The sequence below is a fragment of the Esox lucius genome, chromosome 13, assembly GCF_011004845.1.
Source record: "Esox lucius isolate fEsoLuc1 chromosome 13, fEsoLuc1.pri, whole genome shotgun sequence".
NCBI classification, from domain to species: Eukaryota; Metazoa; Chordata; class Actinopteri; order Esociformes; family Esocidae; genus Esox; species Esox lucius.
In genome coordinates, this window is record NC_047581.1 from 24791201 (window position 1) to 24817233 (window position 26033).

General features: G+C 39.0%; 3 protein-coding genes across 7 annotated transcripts; all 3 read right to left on the bottom strand.

Annotated features, from left to right (window-relative positions):
• Positions 1-295: 295 nt before the first annotated feature.
• On the bottom strand, positions 296-5809 carry vamp8 (vesicle-associated membrane protein 8 (endobrevin)). Its single transcript, XM_010902717.5, has 3 exons — positions 5572-5809; positions 3173-3328; positions 296-2531 (listed from the first exon to the last, which is right to left on the bottom strand). The coding sequence occupies exons 1-3, from the start codon at positions 5584-5586 to the stop codon at positions 2352-2354; spliced, it is 351 nt and encodes a 116-aa protein (XP_010901019.1). The 5' UTR covers positions 5587-5809; the 3' UTR covers positions 296-2351.
• A 704-nt stretch (positions 5810-6513) lies between these two features.
• On the bottom strand, positions 6514-17493 carry ncaph (non-SMC condensin I complex, subunit H). Of its 4 annotated transcripts, none has more exons than XM_020052357.3 (18): positions 17248-17493; positions 15971-16190; positions 15803-15893; positions 15523-15615; positions 15175-15292; positions 14806-14957; positions 14333-14522; positions 12668-12750; positions 12271-12473; positions 11983-12128; positions 11755-11861; positions 11198-11317; positions 9996-10103; positions 9494-9640; positions 9230-9340; positions 8955-9031; positions 8718-8793; positions 6514-7125 (listed from the first exon to the last, which is right to left on the bottom strand). In XM_020052357.3, the coding sequence occupies exons 2-18, from the start codon at positions 16183-16185 to the stop codon at positions 7066-7068; spliced, it is 2097 nt and encodes a 698-aa protein (XP_019907916.2). In that variant the 5' UTR covers positions 16186-16190; positions 17248-17493; the 3' UTR covers positions 6514-7065. The 4 variants fall into 4 exon arrangements, with proteins under 4 accessions (XP_019907916.2, XP_010901018.2, XP_019907914.2 ...); XM_010902716.5 differs by having other exon boundaries at positions 15971-16214; XM_020052355.3 differs by having other exon boundaries at positions 15971-16217.
• A 2558-nt stretch (positions 17494-20051) lies between these two features.
• On the bottom strand, positions 20052-24151 carry casp3 (caspase-3). Of its 2 annotated transcripts, none has more exons than XM_010902714.5 (7): positions 23948-24151; positions 23420-23539; positions 22967-23115; positions 22733-22861; positions 21347-21522; positions 20913-21027; positions 20052-20700 (listed from the first exon to the last, which is right to left on the bottom strand). In XM_010902714.5, exons 1-7 carry the CDS (start codon positions 24025-24027, stop codon positions 20471-20473), a joined length of 999 nt encoding a protein of 332 aa, XP_010901016.2. In that variant the 5' UTR covers positions 24028-24151; the 3' UTR covers positions 20052-20470.
• Between the last annotated feature and the right edge of the window lie 1882 nt (positions 24152-26033).

Sequence of the window (26033 nt, forward strand, 5' to 3'; positions counted from 1 at the left end):
GACATTTAATGGGAAAATTGTTATACAATAACAGACTTTTTTTCTTTTTTTTTTAAATCATCAAGGGTGACAATAACCTGCGGTCAATATAATAAAAAAAACATTTTGTACCAGCGAAGGAAATTTTTATGACTCAAACACAAACACAGAGAAAACCCCAAATGTTTTCATTTCGTTCCTTTCAGCAACTCTCCCATCCTCCTATTGCTAAGGCAATGTCTCCCTCTAGAGACAATTTTATTGAGCAAAAATTATTTAAGATGAGAGGAAAGAACAAAACAAAGAAACCAATTACTATGCAAGTAAATACTTTTATTATGCAATTAATCGGATACAACACCAGTGAATTCATCCTACTCATCTAAAATGCAGTTAACTCTGGCCTAGGGCCCCATGGCAACACATCTGAATATTCAGACAGTATTCCTAGGGGAAATAAACAGAAATGGATATTGAACTGGAAGTCTTGCATATAACCTTAGCATGTTTTTATATTGTTGGTCTGTTTAGTTTATTTTTATCCAAGGGAAACTATTAATGAATTTTTCCCAATAAAAGGTGCAGACTCCAGCAAGGCACATGGTGAAATTGTTATAAGAATTTAATGTTATACATTTAATTAAGGCAGGCGTTATTAAACTTTTTCAGTATCAGACTCAAATGAGAAATTTACAGTCCCACGATCCAAATGGTCGCCAACATTTTTGACTAAATAGTGTGTGAATATTTATGCATTTTCCCAAATTGTGAGCCACCTCTCACATGCCTAGGGCCAATATTCTGACCAATAGTTAAAGAAACCTGGAATTGAAGCAATATTTAACTTAATCATACTATATCCTTTTCCTTCATTTTGTAATATTGATTAAAAACATTAATGCAGTAATATGAAAACAACCAAATAATATGCAGTTAAGAGGGGATGAGAAAATTAAGTGTGTATAAATAGCTTCAAATGAACCTCATTTTTACACAATGTGGCTGCTTTACAAATGTACAAAGAGATGAGAGAACATCAACTATATACAAGCATGAGCATGACCTCCTTAACCACTGCAAAACTCTACTGGTATTGTAACATTATAGTTGGCAGTGGGATAAGAAAATGCATAAGTAGCTAAAGAATACATATACCAAAAACAAATCTGCAATATACTGCAGTTTTAATGTAGTCAAGATTATATTATATGGATGAACACATGAACAAGTTACATAGTGCATGAAAAAATATAGGAAGATAGAGATTACTTTTTGCTGATTAACAGGAAACTACAACTGAAGGCTACAGTCTTGATGTAGAAAGACACTAACACATCTGTGATGTGTCATAAAGGCTTGAGATAGAAGTTTGAGGTATTCGTTTTGGCCCAGCCGGAAGAATTAATAGATATTAAATCAGCCACAGCTGGAATAGAATTAGTCAGGGTTTGGGGACAGGAACCATAGAAACCAGCGTAGGTCATCATAGCATGACGTCATTGATAATGGTCTAAGACATTTCACTTTTCCCATCCTTCTCTCTTTCTTTCCCACTCTCACTTCTATCTAGCCTTTTCTGTGGTCGCCACTGCTTGCTGTAAATGTAACACTGCAAGTCAGAGAAATTATTTGCCCTTCTTGCAAAACAAAAAACTGTAACAACCATTCTAGTAACCATCTTGGCTAAAACGCATTCAAATACGATAAAAAGTAGGAAAAGACTAACAACACAAACATTTTCAAAAATTCAGTGACAGTAACTATGACAGACGCACGCCCTACAGCAGAAATCTTTTCTTGAGATCTCCCATGTTAATAACCTTAAAAATCTGTTCTGGGCTTTGCCCTTGACAGACGAGTATCACCAGAAACCATCCATTTTATAATTCTTGATTTTAAATACCAAATAAAGTGAACTGTAGCAAATGTAGATAAATATATTAAATTGCTTTGCTGCAAACTAATATCCTGCATGTGCACTGACACAAAGACAATATAAATGGCAGTATGAATTTTGATCTCTTTTTAGACTTTGTTGCCAAATTGTACCACATAATACTTAATATTGGTTAGACTCGGGTGTAAAGCCTAAATGTTCTATTGCACAACAGTTGAGACAATAATGTATTTGGGAAAACAGGAAATGTGCAAATAAGTTAGGATTACTCATAAAAGCCCAAATACATCATTTCAAAGTGAGGATGCATTGTTTGACTATATGAATCAACAGTAGTTAATGATTACAAGTTGAGTTTGTCTCTCAAAGTTGGATGTCTCATTAAAGAAATGACTATTTTGGAAGTAAGCGAAAGTGTTGACAGTAGTTGTACGAATAGCTGTGTGTGTTTATAATTTAAATGTGCCTTTGATGTTTAGGGCGCTTTAGTGGGTGTAGTGGGACTTGTTGAGCTGGTGGGGATGACGCCAGTGGACAGCAGTACTATGATGAGAATGATGACAAGGACGATGACCACAATCAACACCCACAACTTCATGTTCTTCCACCAGTAGGCACGAGCCACCTTCTGGGACGTGTGTTTGAAGTTCTGAGCCTGAGGGAAAGACAGGATGCTTTTGGGAATATGCTCAATAGTAATCCAACAACTTCCAGTATTCAATTTTCAATAAATTGCAGTAAAACCTTTCTTCTGTCTGAATTTTGATTAAACACTTTAATATTACTCATTTTTAAGTTTGATATAAAATAAGTTTAAATAACATATCTATTATACAGAAAACGTCGATTTGTATGGAATACAGAATATCCTTGGGGGAGCCACATTGTCTTGTCCCACTGCTGAGGTCAGTTCTCTTGGATTATCTAACATTTTGAATACTATACAGTGAACAATAGTATTTAATATACTTCTCAACTCAAAAAGCAACAAGGCAATTTAAATACATGTTTAAAAAAATACTGTAATGTGGACTTAATGTCACTGGTGTTAATGCCATGAATATCACAGACGACAAAAGATAAAAAAACATTGAGCATTCTATCCAACAGCACAATTATTGGGAATATGGATCTACTGTATATCAAAGTGTTAACCTACAACACTGTTCAATTATTTCTGCAGATGTAGAAAAGTAAATCTATTTAGCCCTTATATTACTTGGAAAAAGTGCAAGGGCACAAATAATAATTTAATTAACAGTCTATATGGAAAGACAGACGTGTTGTGGGACTCACCCCGGCCTCAAGGTCCTCTGACTTGCCCATCAGGTCATCCAGCCTCTCTCCACGGGCCAGTATCCTGTCCACATTCTGGGTCATTATATCCTTCACCCCATCAACCTGAGACTGGAGGGTTTTCACCTTGTTCTGCTCCACAACATCGCCCTGCTCCTGGAGGCATACAGAAAGACAGAAGTATGAGACAGAGCAATAGAAAATATAATGTAGAAAGAAAAAGAAAGAAGAAATCAGAGAAAGAAGAAAACAAATGTAATGTGATCATTAGTCCAAATCTTTTTGCAATTAAAGCCATCTACTCAAGTCTTGTTAAGCTCAATTGCTAGAATGTGGCATTTGCAAAAGCACAGTTTAGGGTTTGATTTCCACAGGAGTCCAAAACATAAACACTATGGGGGAAAAAAGCAACGTTAAATGTCTCAATATTTCACTCTAAAATGAAAAGGATGTATCATGTTTGCAACGTTTTCCTGTTGAGAAAATTCAGAAACCTCCCATAAAACTGGTTCCAAATGACTACACCCCAGATGGACAAAAGATCTTGTAAGGCTTGAACATTTTAGTTTTTCCAATGACTTAACTACTTCCTCTTAACTGCCAGGTGGCCTATATCATAAGTGCTCATCAAAATATGTGCAAAAATCTTTGGCCACATCTCATTTTCCTTCATATTTAAATCCAGACCCAGTTAGCTTGCAGGATGAATTTCAACAATTTAAAATGCATAAGATGCTATAAGGCGTGAACTGCAGAAATTAGTGTGGTGTCTCCGGGTAAGCTTCACTGCGTCACCACCCAGCTCCCTCTGTCCAATCTTTATTTCTGTCTCTCTTGTACTTAGTCTCCTCCGTCTCTCCTTTCACAACCTGCTCTCTACCCACACATGGCTTTGTCCACATTAGGCCCACTGAATGGTGGACTGCTATAAAATGGCAAGTCCCACTGAGAGAGAAACCTTAAATAATGACAAACTAAGAAGTTGACATATGCTAGAGACCTGTAGCCTACACATAAGATTATAGCATAGTATTTAAACAAAGCCTTTTTGAGCCATCCACTAAGGACATTCATGACATATTGGATTACATGCCTGCCGTCTCTGATCAAGATCAAACCACTTCGCTGACTTGAGGAAATGACAGATCCTTCGTTGTCATGACAAACACGATTGGCTGTACAATTACAGCAATCAAGTTGGCAAGAACACAAACATATCTGGGTCTTTCTGAGTGAAATAAGTCCAATTTCCTTTCTCAAACATGTACGTTTTAATCCCCTTAAACATTATTAAATATTCCCTTATCTGTTATTCTATTTTCAGGGCTATTGTGGAGTCATGGAGACAATTTGATGTTCAAGAGCCTATTGCGAATGGTCCTACAATCTACACCGCATGCCCATACATACACCCCAGTCAACTGAGCCAGTAGCATTAAGTCCCTACCTGTCTGCTTAAAACAAAGTAGATACTAACCTATGTTTCGTTCAATAATATGCTTGTTTTTTTTTTGAAACAATTCTACACTTTTGCATGTGCAACGCAAATTATGTTATATTAATTTATATAGTTTACATTCTGGGTAATGCCAAGTTCGACTGCAACTACAGAAGCTATTCTATCTAAGCTGACAAAAATTTTAATTATATGGAGGGCTAGGCAAAAGAAAAAAAGTCAACAAATGCAGGTGAATAATCTCTATGTTGGGCGACGTCAAGGTTTTTCCCCAGCAATGTACATTTTGAGCAGATAGAAATCTAACAGTTTTGAAAGTGTGAGGACGTCTAAAAGGCAGCCATACATAGAAAGATTGCAATCAGTGTGTACAACTACACTATATCGCAATTAGTGTGTCTAAAAATGTCCCATTTGTTTTAGTTGGACGAGTAGGCTAATAATTTCCCCCTTTGTCCATTGTAAAGACAGAGTGAGACCCCTCTAATCTCCATGACAAAGTATATGGATTTCATTAGTATTCTCCCAAACAGCCAATGCTTAGCATAGTTAGCCTTATGACTCTTCGTCCAAATAGTTTCATTAAGTTTTATTGTGGTTGTGAAATGAATAGATTAGTCTACATTCAAGGGTGATTAACAAAACATAGAATACATTAAAATAATTATCACGCAGGTGCAAAGACAGAGAATGGAACAATTTCAACGGTAGTCAACTTCCTCAAACACGACACCTCTAGGTAGGAAAGAACGAGCGTTGAAGCAAAAGAAAAGGTTTTCAATACACATCATTAGCTTAAACTGTACTAAACTATATCAGTTACATTAATCATAGTCTGAATAGATATGGCTAACAGTTGTATGTACTCAAATCGAGACTAGTTACAAAACAAATTCAAGAATTGCAAACAGAAAAGCACCATGGCTCTTTGTTTAGCACCTACCAGATCTTTATTCATCTTGTCGGAAAACTTGAATCCTTATAGCCACCGTGGTGATCGCTTATTTAATCCCGGCGCATCCAATTTTTACGAACTTTATAAAGATTATGCGAGCTTGATGTCCCTATTTAACAGCCGATTACGTTGCATCCAGTTACTTCCTGTGTTTTTTTTCTCCACCGAAGTAAAATGTTGCTAAACCCTCCTTCTCATATTTTCTGCTCACTTGAATCCATGGGAGGGCGTTGGAGCGCGGCGTTCGTAAAAGCACCTGCTACAGGTAAAACATGCCAAATACATTCAAGAGTAATTCATGAATAATGGTGGTTTTAAATATCACTGATCAGCGCAGAAAACACAACTCAAAGACACTGGTGGCTAAATTGCTATAATGTAACATTATATACATTAAAACCTGAGTAGATCTATGGAAACAATCATTCACTTTAAATTCCAAATTAACCAGCCAAGGAAAGGAATGGGTTGTGACGCTGGGCTCTAATTATTTGTTGTAGAACAATGTTAAGAGATGGTATAACAGAAAACATTAACTAGTCAGATTATAACCATGCACAACTCCCAGCCACGAGTCCAGTGAATGGCGACACCCATCTCAGAAGCTCCTGCTATACAAGTCTAGCTGAGTGAAACTATCCACACTGCTAATCCTGACCAACTGGTTTTTTCACCTTTAGTTGTAACATCTCAAATGGCACCTTATTATCGCTAGATAGCTCTTCGAAAGTAGTGCACTTTATAGGGAGTAGGCTGCCATTTCTCTTCTAAAGTAGTGCACTATATAGGGAGTAGGCTGCCATTTGGGAATTCCCGGAGACAAGGGTGCAGTGATTAATCTAATGACATCAGGATACTATATAAGGTACAGCATGAATAACTATTAGCTAAAAATAACTACCTTGCTTTGTATATAAAAAACAGGCAATGTAAAAAAAAGTTTTATTTGTTGTGGTATGTACACATTACATCGCATTGAGGCACGATAGAAGAATATAAAGTCTCTACAAAATAGATGTAGAACAAAAATTGACAGATTGAAAGAAGAGTAGAGTTACGGCCAAACAAACTTGATTAACAGTTAAACAGATTTCACTGATTAAAATGTTTAAAAAACGGCAAGTAAAAATGTTAAATAAATAAAATTCCATACCAATCTTAGTTCAACACCAGGATCCTTGTCAAGACCCCGGTGGTTTCAATAGAGGGACAGCATAATTACTAACTTGTCCTGTCTGGGTTGGAGGCAGTTACACTGAAAGGAACTTCTGCCTCTATACCATACTTTAGCTACTTTTTCATGTTAAGAGGGGCATCCTATAAAGTAACATGACAGATTAAACATTTTCAAAAGAGCCAGTTGTACATTTTTTTGAATACTTGTTTTAAAGGCTCAAGGCCTAAATGTGAGGGGACATTTGCTTGACATGTATGGCTCAGAATTTGTCAAATACATTTCCATTGAACACGAGAATAAGCTTCTTATCGACCTTGCTTGATGATGATATCGGACATATCATCCACCTTGACCAGCTCCAAATTCTGTTGAAACAGATAATGAATGACAGAATGAGAATGATGTGGCTGAAAATTGGCTAAGATCCCAGCTACCAAAGACTTAGACTGTTGTTTGTACTACCGGATGGTAGGCATGGCAAGTGGTCATCATGTCTGCAAATGACAGGATCCTCTACAGCTTCCACCCACAAACCATAAGGCAGACATGGCTGCAAAGTGATTACTCAGTGGCTACTCAGACTCTCCACATGGCCCCCTTATTGAATCAATCCTTACTACTGACTTTCTGCCCATACTAGACTCTAAACATACATGCTCTTTTCAGACATACAAGCATGCAGACATGGGACCAAGTCATATTGTTGCAAGTCTTAAGCAAGTCTCAAGTCTTACCCTCCAAGTCTCAAGCCAAGTTCCAACTAATAGTAGGCCAGTCCCAAGTTCTACAGCTGAATTCAAGTCAAGTCACAAGTCCCAAATCTTTTGTTTCAAGTCAATGGTGAAGACAGATTGTGTTATGATGGAGATGATCAGATCTTTTTATGTTGTTGAATTCTTGTATTAGCTTTAAGGAAACTTATTATATAGAAAGATGTCTATATATTTTGTCAATTGTCTTTTTGTATTTAGATTAAAATATGTTAAAATCGTAATGTGAAGCCTATGTAAAGATGTTAAAAAACAAACTAAAATACTGTCCACTTTGGAAAAAAATGCTACAGGGAGCAATTGCATGCTAGTAAATTTGAGATTATTACCAGACATTTTTAGCTAAAGAAATGAGAAGATGCCATGGAAATCTCACCGGTAAATGAGAATGGAGAACATATAGTATAATCCTCCTTGAATCAGACTGTTCCTAAACTAAATCGCCAGGAAATTCCTTCAATAGAATTTAGTTTTCCATCTTCCCATTTCGCTAACGTTATTTCAACAGTATTTCATTACCAGACGTTGGCTAGATAGCTACCCACAGCATAGCAGTAATTTCATTCTTACCTGTCTTTATAGGATTTCTGGTCTCACAAAGTAAAATGTTATTTCAATCACAAAGGCCTAGTTTGAGTGACATTGAGAAGTCACATTAGAGTTGAGTATTGTGGTGTTGTCCCCCCCATTCCCCACCCACTAGATGCATGTTGGTATTTAAGCTAGGGGCAGCACGAGCAGACCAACGTGAGCGATGAGAGGAAAGTTCTGGGAAAATCTGGGAAAAGTCCAAGTCTGCCACCAAGTCACAAGCATCAAGTCGAGTTGCAAGTGTTTCTCTTTTTACCAAGTCAAATCTCAAGTCATAAAATGTGATTTGAGTCGTACTCAAGTCCAAGTCATTTGACTTGAGTCCAGATCTCTGCAAGCATGCATAAATTCTGGTTAGATGATAACTGCATTTCGTTGTACTGTACTCATACGCTGCTACTACTCTTTTGTCATCTAAAGCTGTAGCCTAGTCACCACACACCACATAAACCTCAACTACCTCGAACCCCTAGCATACGGAGCTTGTAATGTTGAAATGTAATGACTCCATTGCTACATACGTCAACATGAACCATATACTGAACCAACTTCTTTTAGCAATGGTATGAGGCTGACTGTCAGTAGTAGCTACTCGCCTTCTCATTGGCCAAATGCAGCAGAGCAACAAAGGCCAGGGGCACGGACAGGTTCTGAGCCATGGTGGGAGGCAAGCTGAAGTGACAAGGGGAAGAAGACACTTGATTTAATGCATTATTTATCAGCAGTTATATTCTATTTAATGAAAGAAGCAAGCTGCAAATTATTCCTAATCCTGCCTAATGCTCTGTTACAGTTGCTGGGGAAAAACACTAGAGCCCCCTGAGAATGGGTACCTTTGAAGCAATGTCTTTGTGGTTTGACTGAAGACTTTCTCTCCAGACACCTCTGAACTCTGAATGTTCTGCACCTCCTGATGAGAACAAAACAACACTGTCAAGGAAGCAGTCCTTTGTTCAAATACTTATTGAAATACGTAATCTGTGCTTGATTGAGATTGCCTATGGCAATGGTAACCAATAGAAACGTGCAGAAACAGTCTACCTGGCAATCCTGACAATCTTAATCCAACGTTTAAAGGATTTTAAAAGAGACACAGAAATACTTTGACCTTTGCTGGATTTTCTATGCTGTCAGTCAAAAGACTCCACATAGTATTCTTGAGTCTCTTCATATCCATCTTCTTGGCAGTCTTGGCATAGTTTATTTCAATTTTGTTCACCTGAAATGAAAGGCAAAGCTAGGCTTAACTACATTTAGGGATAGTTTACCCAAAGTTAGATGTTTCCTTGAAGTCTCTTGACAATGAGGACAGCTGTTCATTTTTAGGTATCGTTAACCTGGCTACGGTTGTCTCCAAACCTTTCCAACGTACCCTGTGAGGCTCTGGGACCAGGTCATCCTCCCCATAGGTGGACACGTTGTCATGGTCTTGTGAGGAGGTGGGGTTATCTACAGAAGGCTGGCTGTCATCTGCGCCCCCACTGAACCCCTCACCACCATCATCATCACTGTCTCCGCCCTGGAGAGTATACAGAGGTCAGCTACATTACAGACAAACATGTTATTACAGGGTGAGAAAAGGTATACAAGGGAAATAATGCCATGTTATAAGACTGGGTAGTACAGAGTAATACAAAGCATATGTCACCCTGTAATTTTAACCTAGAAGGGTTAAAATTATGAGACCACTGCAAATTGAACGCTTCTGTTCCTCACTCAAAACCTTCCTTTTCAACTTTTTTGGGAAGAAAAGGAAAAGGTGCAGTGGTCAAAATTTTTTCCAGAGCTGTAAGATAAATAATGCCATAAGACAGGCTATTACTGGGTGATAAAAGGTATACAAGGGAATTGAGGAGGGAGGGGTGGATTCAGACCTGCAGGCCAGGGCAGAAGTTGGCTGTGTCGTTGGCGTTGTTGTAGTCGTAGTCTCCAATGCCTTCTCCCAGTTCACCAGACAACCGCTTCTGGCCCTCTTTACACAACTGACATAGAACACACACATTAGCGGAGTCAGAACACAGGAGTGAGAGGAAGGAGATAACGATCAATGGGTTCGCACAGCCTTAGGGAGATTCTAAATTGCTAGTACAATGGACAATGTTGGATCAGTATATCAGTTCCAGTCAGTTATGAAGGACTATCTGGTGGCAGCTGTAGTGTTTAAGCATACCACAATCCTCATGCAGCACCATGTAGACACAAGACAGGGTCAGTTACATTCATTTTGTCGTGTTTGCTGGTATCAAGAGGGTTTTTCTCAACCATGCTCAGTCGTGTTTACAGGATCTCTAGGGTGAAAAATGCTCTGTTACTCAGTAACTCTGAGTTCATAATAGGGCCATGACAAAAAACAGTGATATCTTCTGTCAGAAAAGGCCCTTTAAGAGCAATTCTTTGGCAGACATTTAAAAACATTTTTACATTTTAATCAAGTAAACAATATATTTCTGATACTTCAAAAGCAGACTAAATGATCACAAAAGACTAGATGGACCAAATTACTATATTATTATCCTATATAATGACTGGCCCTAACTGACCCATCTCAGATTCTGTCATGTTCTTATAGTTCATTCTGTAACGTACACACACACACACACACACACACACACATCACTGATCAAATGTAGCCTGTGACTAGGCTGCCATAAATTGCAATGCTTTGTCATAATGCAACATATGTTTCAGAGTGCATGCCTGAATATAGCGTAGGTAGAGATCAGAACTGTATTTATATGCAACAAATGTATAGGTCTCACCTGTTGGCCTGATCAACAGGTCATCTGTCAATCCAGTCATACCAGGACAAAGGAAACTAGTGCGTTCTTGTCACTAATCTGAATGGGTACCTGAGTTTGCATGCCAATGCTGATAACTGGTCAAGACACGCAACTAGTTGGTTCAAAACTAGAATGTAGACAGGACTGTGGCCAATGCACCAAGTATACTGACAGGTGAAAATAACACAAATGTTTTTGTTTTTTTTATTGTTTGACCGAAATAAATAAAGCCAGGACCTTTTTTTGTTTTACCTTAAGAGTTTAGAGCACTAATTATTTTCTAAAAGAGGACTTACTGTGCTGGTGGGCTTAGAGCTGAATTGGGACAGGGTCTCAGGCGAGAACTGGAAGTCTGCAGCCAGCGTCGTCTTCTTGTTGCTAGTGCTGAGGGCTGACTTGGTGTTAGTGGTAGCAGCCTGGGAGAGAACAAAAATCTGATTAGACAGAGGCGATGGAAGGATTTCACTCAGTCTATGAGTGGTGGGGAAACTTCCTAAGCACTTAAAACTACATTTCCTTTGCTGCAGTGACTAACATCTGATACACCACAATTATAGGCAGGGTTGACACCAGACTGTACCAGAGAGTAAATACAGGACGTTACCATGACAATTACCCCTTATTAGGCACTTCAACACTACATAATGGGTCGGCTGAAAATGACACTGTATTGTACATAAACGTATGTCGACCTGAGTAAATGTTGTGTATTGTGTCCCTATGTTTTCAGACACTAGCAGCGCATTTACTCCAAGTATAACCTCTAGGTGTATTTCTCTTTGTGGAAATGGAGTGTATGATTCTGAACTATTTTAAAGACTACTTTGAACTAGCCTGCTCGCCGAGTCCTTACTCTAGTGGTGCGGAAGTAGGTTTCAAAGTTGACACTGTCATTAAAGTCGATTTCTAAGATCTTCTTAGGCTTCCTCTTTCGACCCTCCTTCTCTGGAAGGTTGTCCTCTAGACAAATAACAACAAGGGGAATGAGAAAAGGGAAAACAACAAATTAGTGACAGTGCAATAGGGGAATATTCCAAAATCAGATGGCCAACATGGCCGGACGTGTACAACCAAAGCTCACTCTTGTGCAGAGGTTTGAAGCGCCAGTAACCAGGTCCTGCCCAGGTAGCCATAGTCCTGGGGCTGAAGTACGAGTACTCCCTGGGCTGGTCAGACAACTGCAGGCACATGGTGGCTATATCGCCCTCTCCAATAGGAATGACATCCCTGTGGACAGTCACCAAAGTGAAACCATGTTCAAATGAATTATAGATAAAGATGATACGTAGACAGTATGTTGACCTGTAACATAATACCTCATCTTCATCCTAACATCCAGCCTGTATCATAACACCTCTCGTGTCCTCACCTTCCTCTCCCAAGCCCTCCTGCCTCACAGGAGTCCTTTTGCTCCTTGGAGCCCTGGCCTCCACAGTCCATTTGACCCTCCTCACAGTCTCCATCAAAGTCATCCCCAAAGTCCTGACACTCATCCTCGTCTGGCTCTGCCTCAGCGTTCAGGTCAAACACGTGATCCCCCTGCTTCATCTTCTCCAGCATCTGGTTCATTGTCTGTGAAGGGGAGCAGTTTATATTATGTGGTTGAAAATACTTTGAGGCGATACACTAAGTACAACTGATCTGTTTCATTTACCAACAAAAACCAAGGCTTTGCACTTCTTTTGACTAGACCCAGTGCCCAAAGTAGTGCCCCATGTAGGCTATAGGGTAATATTTGGGACACATGCTGTGTATGTAGCACTGACGTGGTCAGGGTTCCAGCTGGTGAAGGAGAAGTCGGCCAGGGAGGGGCAAATAGAGATCTTCTCCTGGGTCCGCTGGAGACCACCTGCCAATCACACAATCATCAGTGTTAACAAACCGAGCAAACAAATGAGATGCAGAATGTCACTTAGGATTAGATTTCATTCATGTAGATCCAATGTAACATGGTAGTCTTACGAAATAGAAAATAGTCTTGCATACTGCGTCACAGTAGTCTTAACCTGGTTTCTATTGCTAGGTCTACGGTCTTAACCTGGTTTCTATTGCTAGGTCTACGGTCTTAACCTGGTTTCTATTGCTAGGTCTACGGTCTTAACCTGGTTTCTATTGCTAGGTCTACGGTTTAACCTCCTGAGACCCTGTGTCCACATATGAGGACAGGCTTCCTGCTCCATGTACTTCATTCTGTTTAACTTAAACCTATTGTCCTTATTAAAAGGACAGTTGTCTGTGCCATGCTTAGATAGTATACTTATCAGGTCCACCAATCCCAAATAGCTAAATCATTGTAACTCAAAGGAATGCAGATTAGGTTTTATAGATTCTGGACACAGCCCACATGCATTTATTAATTATAACAACTTGTACACTTAAAATGTTCACCCGGCACAGCCAGTAGAGGACTGGTCACCCCTTGAGCCTAGTTCCTCTCAAGGTTTCTTCCTAAATTTCAGCCCCTTTTAGAGAGTTTTCCCTAGCCACTGTGCATCAACACTGTTGTTGCTGGCTCCTTGGGGTTTCAGGCTGGGTGTTTTGTAAAAGCACTTTGTGACAACTGCTAATATAAATTTGATTAATTGATTATTACACCCCCAGGAAAAGTTATCTTTAAACATGTTTGGACATACGGATGTCATCTTCAACATGACTGAGAGATAAAGGTAAACTAATTAGGCAAATTATACTGAATGACAATACTTTGCAATAATTAATTCATCAAAAATCAACAGAAATGCTATTTCATATTGCAGAAAAATTAAGTACCACCCAACCACCATCATTCAGGCTATTTACTGTATGGAAAGCCGGTTTCCTGCATCCGTTCACTAGAAAGCATGTGTGTCAATGCCAGATAGGGAAATGTATTAAATTTCAGTGTAGGAATGATAATCTATTTCAGATTTCTACTAAGCTAACATAGCCCACACACACACACAATTATTTTCCAATGTTCATAATGTGTGCGCATATTTATGTAGGCCTTTAATGAATTTCATAAGTCAAACTAGATGACCATGGGTGTTTTACAGGGCTTTTCTATATCTGAAAGGTATAAAAAACTAACATAATAAATAAAATAAAAGCACTTCTTTGGTTCCATGCTTTTATCAATAATTGAACCACATATAAACCTGCCTAACTTCCAAAAAGATTCTGAAGCTTTTAAGTATCACTGAGGAAAAGTGCAGTGTGTGTAACTCAAGTCGTAGTTCGTTTGTAGCCCAAACAATACATTTAAAAAAAATTATTGTCTTGCATGGAAATCTGATCTTACAAAGCAATAACAACACCTCATTGTAACCCGTCACATATGCCGTCACACTTGCTTCTAGCTCATTCAGGTATTACAGAAATAAAGTTGGACTTGTCAAATAAGATATATATTAATAACAGTTGACCAATAATCAGTAAGCCGTCCGTGTTACCTGTGAAGGGCGTGGCGGGGACATGCTGTGAGGGAATCTGGGAGCAAGGTGCCCTGGAGTGAAGCAGGGTCATGTGGGAAGGGAAGAGCAGCTCACAGCGACTGTCCTCACTGAACAGTACTGAAAGGAAGACACCTGCAGTGCTGCTCTCATCAAAGGATGACGCCATGCGCTGGAACATGGGGTCTACCTGGAGACGGGAGGGAGGGGTCATAACTATGGACGACAATGGAGCTGTCAATGCGTTAGCTTTGTAGAAACTCAACATTTTGTGTTTCACAAAATATCTTCTTAAAAAGCACCCCGACTTCTCTGAAATACAGGCTCCACCATCTTTTTGAGTTAGTTTGTGTGTTTGGGATGGATAGATATATACACAGTTGGGTTAACAGGCTCAAATGATTCAAGCTGAGATCAAAGGAAACAACACAGGTTTAGACCTCATTCTGGTCTTGGATGAGGAAAGCACTTACTTCACATCTCCTCTCAGACTCCAAGCTATTGATGTTGCTCAGGTTCTGCTCCACAGTCTTCTTATGAGGCCTCTTTTTCTTCACGACCTGCTTAGCAGCCAGTTCTCCTCCTGCCCCATCCTCTTGCTCTCCCTCATCTCCTGCTCCGTGCTCTAAATGCATATATACAAAGACAGACAGAAGGGTAAATTAGAGGCTAATGACCTCTTTACAAGAACAATTAATGAACTAATGACATTCTGCACATGCTTTTATTCCCCGTAAAGAGAACATTCCTTTGGACTGTGTTCAAATATAGTGTACTACAACAGCCATTGGGCCATTTGGGACACAGTGTACAGATGGATGTTACTGTCAAGAGGCTCTCACCTTCCCCAGGCTTGGTCTCAGCACCAAGCCCTCCGAGCACTCTGTAGGCATCAGCATGGACAGCATCCACTCTGACCGCGTAAATCTTGGTGCTGGCATCTAAGGTACCCGCTGCCACCTGGGAGATGGAGAGAAACATTATGACATTGTCAATACTGCCAACAATATTCCAGTAGAGTAAAACGTATATATCTTAAGTAGCTGGGCTGCAAGAGAATATATTCTGTATAATTGAGTACCTGTCAACAGAAGTGTAAGATCATGTAAAATGAAAATATATATATAAGAGAGAGATCAAAAATATATATATATTGTATATGAATTTTAAAGAATTTTGTATATGAATACCTTAAAGTTTGTGAGCTCAGAATCTTTCTGTTTGAGGATGTCAGCCATGTAGTCAATCAGGTGTAGACCAAAGGCATTCTTGGTAGTAATTTTCTTCAAAACAGGAGAAAAACAAGGCTTTGAATTAAATGTTCATGGTTTGAGATGTGCAAAGCAATGAAAACAAGAATAGCAAACTATACATCAACCTTTCCTTTAGATGGCTTCTGCCCCTTTTGAAAAAGTGCTTGGTGACTATAATGACCTACATACTGTATTTTCCATGCACCTGTCAACTTACATTTTCAGTGGAGAGCTTGATGCAGGTAGAGTAATGCTCTGAGATCTGCGCATTTGACAGCTTAGGAACAGCAGCAGGGGTCCCAATGTTGCTGAATACAAAAATGTAAATCAATTGGACACAAAATGGATGAAGCGATTACGAGCCAAAGTGTTTGAGGTGCCATACCTATGTGTGGCAGATTCATTAACAGAGGAGTCCACCGCGGCTTGCAGATCAATGACCCGTGACCTGCGCCTCTGACGCCGCTCCAGCTCATCATCGTTGCCGGGGAAGGATGCGAGGAGGGGGGTGCTGCTTGCGGCGGGAGAGGCGCCTTTGTACTTCAGAGGCGGTGAAGCCCACTGGCGCACCCGGGAGACAGGTGTGGAGGATGCACTCATTGTGACTGGCCGGAGGAGTAAGGGTCACACTGCTGAACAGTCAGTTCTTTATTACACTCTTCCTCCTAAAGTCTTCCTAATTTAGACGTAATTTAAAAAAAATTAACAGTTCTATATTTCATACAAAGAAGCCTCATTGACATTACCACGGTAGTCAAGCCTTGATTAGACAACAACTCAAACTGTCAGAACACTGCTGTTGCCACCCAGGACCCTTCACATCACAGCCACATTTGTTTACCGTTGGTCAGATGGGACTGTACAAAAGCTTAGGACATGATATTAAGTGGCTCTGATACGTTTCGTTTTGTCTGTCCGTCCACCTACACTGGTTCAACTACAGTAAGCAATAAGACCCATACTTACACATCGCTGATAATGTTTCTACTGATATTGCCTGTATATTTACCTTAATATGACATTAAAAAAATGCAACATTGTCCAGTAGGATCCTAGAATTAAGAATGTCGTTGTGTGGTTTGTCTCGTCAATTGTAATGAATAAGATTACGACCTTAAAATATGTATACGTTTATGAACATTAAAAAACTTTAACTAGTTGCTGGCGCATGACATGTTGCTATACAGCATTTGGGCTGCACAACAGCAACATAATACTAGCCTGTAACTCAGCTAGCTCCAGTACAATATACAAAGATTCCTGATTATTCCCAATAGCTCCAGAAACATAACGTTCTGTACAATACCAACAGCTCCAGTGACATATAACATACTTTTTTTTTTTTTTTAACTAACGTTACCTACTAACGTTACCAAGCCAGCCAACTGTCTAGTAACCATATTACAATGGTTACGTAAAAATACGACACGCTTTAGCAGGGTACCTTAACGAATATGCTAGTTAACCGACATCAGGGAATAAGCTAACTAGTCGCCTTTGCCGGTCAAGCTAAGTTTTCAGAAACTTGTATCGCACAATAGACATTTTCGCTAAACGCGTTAGCTAAACACGTCAAACGCTAACCAACACCTTTACAGTGCAGTGATGTAGCCACTAATATAGAATGAAAACAAAAGCTTTACAATATGTAATCTATATTACCTCGATTATATCCAAAGCGTTAGGAAGTGTGGTTTCTTTGATACAACTAGTAAATTAGCTAAATGAAAATTAGTACGAAGCGTGTTTTGCTTTGTACGGATGCACTTTTCTTCCTGATCACATTTGAATTTTTGCGCGGAACGGTTTACGTAACGACAGTATGCGTCGCCACGTTGAACCAAGAACGGGAAAACTCAACCCCATCCACATGTTTTTTTAAGCACAACTTATACATTTAAAGCGAGTCCGTGCATTCAGAACTCTGAAGTCAGCCAGGGTTTAGAAATGTATGCCTAAAAAAAAATTACACATAAAAACAACGAAATTTATACACTACAGTCACTCATTATCTATAACCAAATGGACCTCTGTTCTGTCCTCATGGTCGCATTTTTCTCTGGTTTCGTTTTTTATTTACAAATAAATCTAGCGTATTCTGCAGTAATCTGTTTGGCATTCTTCTTTCACCTTTCGGTCTGACTAGTTTTCTGTGGAAGGAGGGATCAGGGAGGTTGATTAGACCTTAATTAACTGCATCACAGCATATTTGAAAATAATTTACTAAGGGATTGAATGGTGTCCTGCACATGTTAACAAGCTAGTTAGCCATCATAGCCTCAAGTCAGCTAGCCTTCAGTCCTTAACTCTTAACTGTTACTACTTCAAAATTAAATATAGAAACGTCACTAGAAAGTAATGGAGCCTCTTAGGGGAGGTCAGGGTATTATTATTTTTTTTAAGTCTAAAGTTATTATAAAGTTATTTTTGGTCAAGGTTTGCTAAAAGTACACAAATTCTATCCAAATAAAGAAATGAAAGTCCACTCCGTCCCCATCCATCCAACGCCAGCAAAAGGTAAAATAATTGCTTATATAGCCAAAATACTATAGTTAAAAGTAAATGAACATTACATATTCTGTTTCTAAACGCGATTTCTCGGAATAATTTCAAAATGTATTTAGTCTATTAATCGGAATTAAGTCATAAAAAAATATCATACTTAAAAAATGTAACATTTAATAACCAGGTCTCCCTTCCTCTGTTGAAGACTTCAAACCCAAACAAATATAAATATGTGAAACACGCACGGTTTTGCCACCGAGATTAAAAAAATGCCATGTATGGAAACTGTTTAAGACAATTTAGTCGCAATTGGTGAAATTCGACTTGCGCGACACACCAGTCATAATCAGTATTTTGACTTATGACTGGTGTGAAATCATGGTCGCCCCATGATTTCATTTAAGTTGTACACTTGAGTTATTTAGGGGAGACCAGGGACAGTTGTAACACGAGACGGTTGTAACACCTTGAATGTAAAAACTGGGCCGTTATTGGGGTGGCAAAAAAACATTAACTGGATTGTTTTTGCTGTGATGTTTCCAAACCATTAGGCTTAGAACAAATGGTTATTAGCCACTGTCTCACGTCAGTCACTGGAACGCTTTAAAAGACTGCGGATGGTGTCCTGGGGGATCTCCTCACAGACCTGGAACAGGGCATCAGTGAGCTCCTGGACAGTCTGTGGCGCCATTTGTCAGCATCGGATTCACTGATACATAACGTCCCAGAGGTTCTCAATTGGATTCAGGTCTGGGGAACGTGAGGGCCAGTCAATGGCATCAATGCCTTTGTCATCCAGGAAGTGCCTACACACTCTGGCCACATGAGGCTTGGCACTGTCCTGCACCAGGAGGAACCCCGAGCCCACTGTACCAATGTGAGGTCTGACGATGGGTCTGAGAATTTCATTGGGGTACCTAAAATCAGTCAGGGTACCGTTGGCTAGCATGTGGAGATCTTTGATGGAGGACCATCACTGACTCAGCAACAAACCGTGAGCACATGTTGGATATTGTTGCAGGCAGAATAACTTTCACCATGGCATCTCCACTCTTTCACGTCTGTTACATGTGCTCATTATTATTATGAACATGCTCTCATCTGTGAAGAGAACAGGGCACGAATGGCAATTCTGGTCTTCTCTGGTGAATGCCAATCGAACTGCATGGTGCTGGGCTGTGAGCACAGGTCCCACTAGAGGACATCAGGCCCTCATGCCACCCTCATGGAGTCAGATTCTGACATTTTGGTCAAAAACATGCACACCAGTAGCCCGCTGGAGGTCATTATGCCGGACTCTGGCAGTGCTCCTCCTGTTCCTCCTCAAATATGGATGTGCCATCCTGGATTACCTGTGCAACCTGAATGGGCTGCAGGTACCGCCTCATGCAACCAGTTGTGACAATGACACTAGCAAAACTAGTGAAGAATCAGTCATGAAGGATAAGGAGAGTGGCCTCCACCTGCAAAACCATTCCTGTTTTCAGGGTTGTCTTGCTGTGGTTTATGCTTCTTTATGGGACAGACTTGATATCCCTGAAGTGTAATCTGAATTATATTTGACTTGGTGTTATACTGTGATGATTACGTGTTCCCTTAATTTTTTCAGCAGTTTATTTTTCATCATCAACATAATTCATAATTGCTATGTTGTTGCACCCCTAGCCACACCTAATCATATTGCCCATCATGGCTTAGGTTTTTTTGGAATAATAAATAAATAATGCATTTTCCTATGGAATACTTTACATTTTCATAGATCAGTATTTCCTTTATATTATACATTTTGGCAACAAGACATTAATCATCTAACAATCACAAGAAGACATGAATAATCTAAGAATGTTGTAGGAGGTATTTGCTTGGACTACAAGAATACACAATATTTGTCTCTAATTTAATCAATTTCTTGAAATCCCATTTACCAGAAAGCATTTCTGTTGTTGAAGAAAACCCATACATAAGCAATAATAAAAGCTAGTTTATTTTTGTGTCCAATTCATGTTAAGCCTCTTGAATGTACAATTTGCAAAACAAAAAGCCAGTAATAAATTCTATAAAACATAGTCATGGCTTTTAAAGCTTTAGTGATTCATTACTGTAATTTAACACATAGTTCCATTATAAATACAAGGACATGAAATTAATAGCAAGTACTTGCATAATCAGTGCTTATTAATGCCTGCCTCTCCAAAAAATATTTCTTCCATGTTTTCTTTTTGGGTCGCCTAATAAAATTGTGTCATCAAACCTTTTGTTTCCCTTTTAGATTGGTCCCATTACCTCTTTGAATTACTTACTGGTCTTTAGTAGTCCAGTTAAACATTGTGCACAGAGCTAAAATTATCCAACAGGATTTGCATTTCGATCGTAATAATAATTAACTTGGGAAGTAGAGCTCTTTGGTCAGCATAGAAACAATGCAAGGGATCTGTTTTTTGCATGAGAAGCCAGGTGTGCTGGAGGATGACTCAAAGTTGAGTGCCACCATGTGGTTGACACGTGTCATGATCTGCATGACCTCCAATGTTTTTCCATATTGTTGAAACATTTTAAAGAGGGCTTGCATGAACCAGGAGCCATTCTGGGTGTTCCTCCAGGAGTAATAGCCTAAGAGAGGAATGAGTGCCACCAATCAATCACTAGAAAACATGGTTTACATTGCTACAACTTCACTACCACTATGACAGTTGTGCATGGTTGCATATACTGTTATAGTAGTAGGCCTGCAGTATACAAATCAAAACTACAAAACCTCTTTCACAGTGTATGTACAATGCATGAATTAAATATGTTCATATAGCAGGGATGACATGTATTACCTGGGGCTGTAGAATAAGCGTACAAGAAGTCTGCCTCCACAGGAATCCTTTCTTGGGAGTCATTAGCAACACTGTCTGTCTCTATGCCACCATCCAGCTCACTGCCACGGCATGCCTATACCAGTTCCACAGGAAGGAGTAGGGGTTACGGGTAAGGGGCAGAAAAGCTCATCTAAGTCAGTGTTTTTCACTTCTTCAGTCCAGTCCCTGAAACAGCACATAATGTTTGCGGTTGCCCTTGGCAAATCCATAGGACAACTCTCTAGGAGCATTATAATTAACTGACAAGTTGAATCAGGTTTGCTTCAACTTCATTGTTGAAGCAAACCTGAAATACTGCTCAAAGCAATGTAGCACTAAATATAACTCATGCAAATTCATGTGCATCATCTCTGCACAGAGATGTAGAGCAGGCAGCGAGAACCTTACAGTACCTGAATGAAAAAGAGCTTGGGCTTGCCCACCAATGTTTTGCAGCAATCACCCTTGAAAAGTGAGGTGAGTTTCTTGAGTTGTACTATGCCATCTGTGCCATAGAGCACCCCATCCTCACCATGGCTCAGCAAAACACACACAAAGGAGGCCGATTGGCTGTGGTCTTCTTGAGAAACTGAAAACGTTAATACACTCAGGTAGTTAGCAACTTGATGTAGATCACATTCACCATTAAGATGGCTTTCAAACGTAGCCAGATAAAACAATATCACTACTACCATGATTAACAAGACCCATTTTTAGACTTGATTTTAACTTTACAAAGTTCTTGGGTCTTAAAACAAGAAACCAGGCAAGCCTAGTTCAGCCGCCCCCCAATAGAAAGTGTTGATCATGGCTGACCTCTCAAGATTCTAACCTAGGTCGCCCACGTGGAAGGCTGTGTCTTTAACCACAACACCACAGAGCTGACCATTTACCGGGTGTCAGTATAGCATATTGACATTATATAATGTTTTCATGCATTAACATCACGTCAACTTTTAATATTTCGTTAGACACCATTAACCATCGTGTTAAACTTAGTAACGTTTCTTATCAAGTTTACCTCCACCACAAATAGCATCTATTAACTGTATGGCTTTTCCCACTGGGTGTTTTAACAGCTTATTTGCCATTCGTGTCTGACATTGTTACAATAACTACTGTATCAATATAGGTGACAATAACTGTTGTTCCGTAGCCCGCATCGCTAACCACTACGCTATTTAACAAGGGGTAGTCAGTCAGTCCGGGACGGACCGACTCAGTCAAGAGACATTCACTCTTCTGGGCAAAAAAGTAGGAAATTGGGTTGTAGTGGAAGAATTGTTCTAACTTTACAGTTGAAGAGCAAACAAAGTACAGGTACAAATTACATTTTAGGATTTTGAAGTTTTGATAGCCTAACCATGCAAATTAAAGTAGGTTCGGTGTCTCTACCTTGAATGGTACAAGCAATATTGTTAGTATTAATATGTTAACTATGCAAATTTGTAGTCATAGTTGATAAATGGTTTGAATAATTGTTATTTGGGATTGCCAAAATATGTTCAAGATAGTTTGTTTGGTGTCTCTAGCTTGAGCGGTTCAAGAAATGCTGTAAATGCAAATTAGTAGTCAGTCTGTAATTTCAAAAAATTATTTTAAGTTGGGATAGGTTTAACAAGAGAGAAAGTTTCTTGTCTAGCTTGAACGGTTGAAGAGATACTCTAAGTAGCATTGCATGATATACCAACATTTTGGTATTACAATATAAAAGCAATTGTGTAGAACTAGAATTTTTGTTATGATCAGTACTTCTGCAAAACCAGTTCCTCCATTCACACTCAAACTGCTGAACCTACCTTTCAGAAGCAGATCTTGTATCTGTTTCACTGACTGGTCATTGACAAACTTAATTTTGTACCCCAAACCAGTGAACAATTTCATTGCATGCGCTGCATCCACGTCTGTTCCACTGCGACAACTCATCCCTTTAAAGGGAAATTACAAATGTAGTGCACATAACAAATACTGACATAGCATCATAATCTACAAAACTCACAAGCTACAAAATCGTAATATAAAGATAGGCCTACCTGTGATTTTGTCAAAGTTCTTGTTGTTGATAATGACGCACTGCCCAATGCTTGGGTAGTTCATATTATATTTGTACACATCCGCTGAAGGCGTAGCATCCATTTTATTATCCTCTGTAGAGAAATGTGGCAAAGAGGGACACAATGGCCTGGAACAAAGAGGCACAAATTCCATTTAATACAGAATTAAAAAAAATAAGCAGAATGACAGAACTGATAACAGGTTAACTAGGTCAGTAAATACCCACAATCCCAGCGAATAATACTATATACTGTAAATGAGAAGTTATAATTTACATTAGTCAGTCCGCACAGCCTTTTCCAAGCTTTACCAGCTAAGCTACACAGGACCACAATGCAATGGAAACAAATAGTATAAATACATTTTACTTTGTTGCCCACCTATATTCTGGGCTCAGTGGACCATGCTGACAGAAGAAATGCATTGCCTACCTTTGTGCAGGCACTCCTTTGGCATCCACATGATCCCCTTGGGAACCAGCACCATGGTCCATCACTTGAGACATGGCACAAAGTCTTAAGGCAAACACTTTTACCACACCTTTAATTGTACTGAAAGACACACACACACACGATTTAAACTTAATGCAATGTTTGTTTCCCAACCCTTTACTTAGAAATCACCATACAACTTATATGTTGTAACCCTCAAGGAAATGTTACTGTCTCCTAGAACAGTACATTAATGTGTATGTCAAAGAAGATCTTATCACTAACTTCAGAGTTAAGCCTGCTAAAGTTAGTTACAGTAGTAGCTAGCGTAGTGTTTCGCTTATTTAGCTAATCAGAATTCGAAAGCGAAATTTTTCCTGCTCGTGGTTTTAGATAAGGAGAAGATACCTAGATAGCTAAATAGAAAGCAGTACATAGCTTAGTAATGAATACAAGGTGTACAATCATTAAACAAATTGTAACACGGCGTTAACACATTAAAGTGTGGGACTAGACAGGAAGACTTACCTGAACTTAACAACAGTTCGACTCCTTACGTGGAAGTTAGCAGTCGTTTTCTTGACCAAAAGCAGCCAATCATAAGTCATATTTTACTGTGTGGGCGTACCAGATAAGAATACAAGACAGACTAAAGACTGGCTCCACCATAAACCTGTTGGAACAAAATCCGTACAGTAAATAGCAATGTTTATATCTCTACTGACACCTTTTTTTGTCGGGCTGGTCCGGTTGTCAGAAGCTCAGATAACGCAAACCCACTTATAGATGTTGTCTCAAATTGCTTGTCAAAGTATTCACGTTATTGAATTGGATGCTTTTAAAATGTGCATAGATAAGAAAAAACCGAATGAATTAGAACCACAGCAATAGGCTACAGTACGTTCTCTTAAAGAATGTAATGTTTCATGAATAATTAATCTACGCTAGACCTTAAAGTTAAGTTATCCTAACTTGAAATTCAATTAAAATGTATGAACAATAAACAATTTAACATTACCGGACTAACAGTAATTCTTGAACAGTTCGGTAGAGACTCCAAAGCTGTTTTGGCTATCTAAACTTTAAACTTTAAAATCTTAAATTGTTTTCAAATAAATTAGCATACGTTGAAGCAGGTATGGACTCTATGGGAGTGACTCTGACTATTTGTCACTTTTTGATTGTTTGCGATTTAAAATACTTTAAAAAAGGTTATCAGGCAGAAGCGCTTAATGTGATGGTGAGGCCTTTAAGGTGAGGCCAAGACAGCCCCACAACATCCAGAGGGTGAGGCCTTTACCTTTATGGATGTTTGAGCCTTTTGGGGTCATTTTATCTCACAGGACTTTACCTTAAATATACAAATATAATAGAGTTTCCCCAGATTCACTGCTAAACCCATAAAATGCATATTTGTTTGCATATTTTTTAAGAATTGCTAGACTTTGAACATTCTCAAATACACCATTGATATTGTTTTTCCATACATTACACTAGATGGCAGTAGTGATAAGAAAATAGAAATACTGGTTATGTTACAAAAAATGTTTTGTATCAAATGAGTCAGGACTTTGCAAAACAATGCAATAAATGTTGTTTGTATATGAAATTGTGTGCACATATATTTGGTTGTAAAATACACCCCCTTATGAATGAACACAATCATTTGCATACTCTTTCTTTAAATTTTTTTTATTAATTTTTATAATTTATATTTATGGACAGAAACCATTCCACGTATATAGTATTTCAACGAACCCTCTTTTCAATTCCTTTATTTGATCAATGCTATGGCAGTGTCTCTGTCAGGAAGCAACCCTCCTACCAAAGGTGTTTCTCTTTACATACAAATACCTGCATTTAAGGGACATTACTTCCTGTTGTTTACGACTACAGATATCGTCAATATTCTGAAGCACATCTCCATTCCCTCCCCTCTAGTGATATGGTGTATAATCTACCTAATGCATCTGCACAGAAGTTCCCCGATGATATGCGGTTTTGGTCTAGAAGAAAGTGGATAATGAACACTCACACCGAAGGTGGATAGCTCGTTTTAGGACCCAAGAAACAAAGAGCTTTGTTGGCAGATCTCACTGTGAACCTCGACGGCTGCATGGTCGTATACCAAAGAACTGTAAGAAACCTCGGCGTTACCCTTGACCCTGACCTCTCCTTTGATGAAAATATAAAGTATGTCTCAAGAGTCGCTTATTTTCATTTTCCAAACACTGCAAAAATCTAACATTTTCTAGCAAAAACTGATGCAGAAAAACAAATCCATGCTTTGTTACTTCTAGATTAGATAACTGCAATGCTCTTCTTTCCGGTTACCCTGACAATTCAATAAATAAACTTCAATTAGTGCTGCACACGGCTGCTAGAATCCTAACTAGAACAAAAAATGTTGAACATATTACTCCATTACTAGCCTCTTTACACTGGCTGTCTGTTAGGGTTAGGGCTGATTTTAAGGTTTAATTGTTAACCTATAAATCAATACATGGACTTGCTCCTACTTACCTTGCTGAAATGATCCAGCCATACATACCTACACGTAACCTTGGATTGCAAGATGCAGGCCTTTTAATTGTATCTAGAATTTCTAAACAAA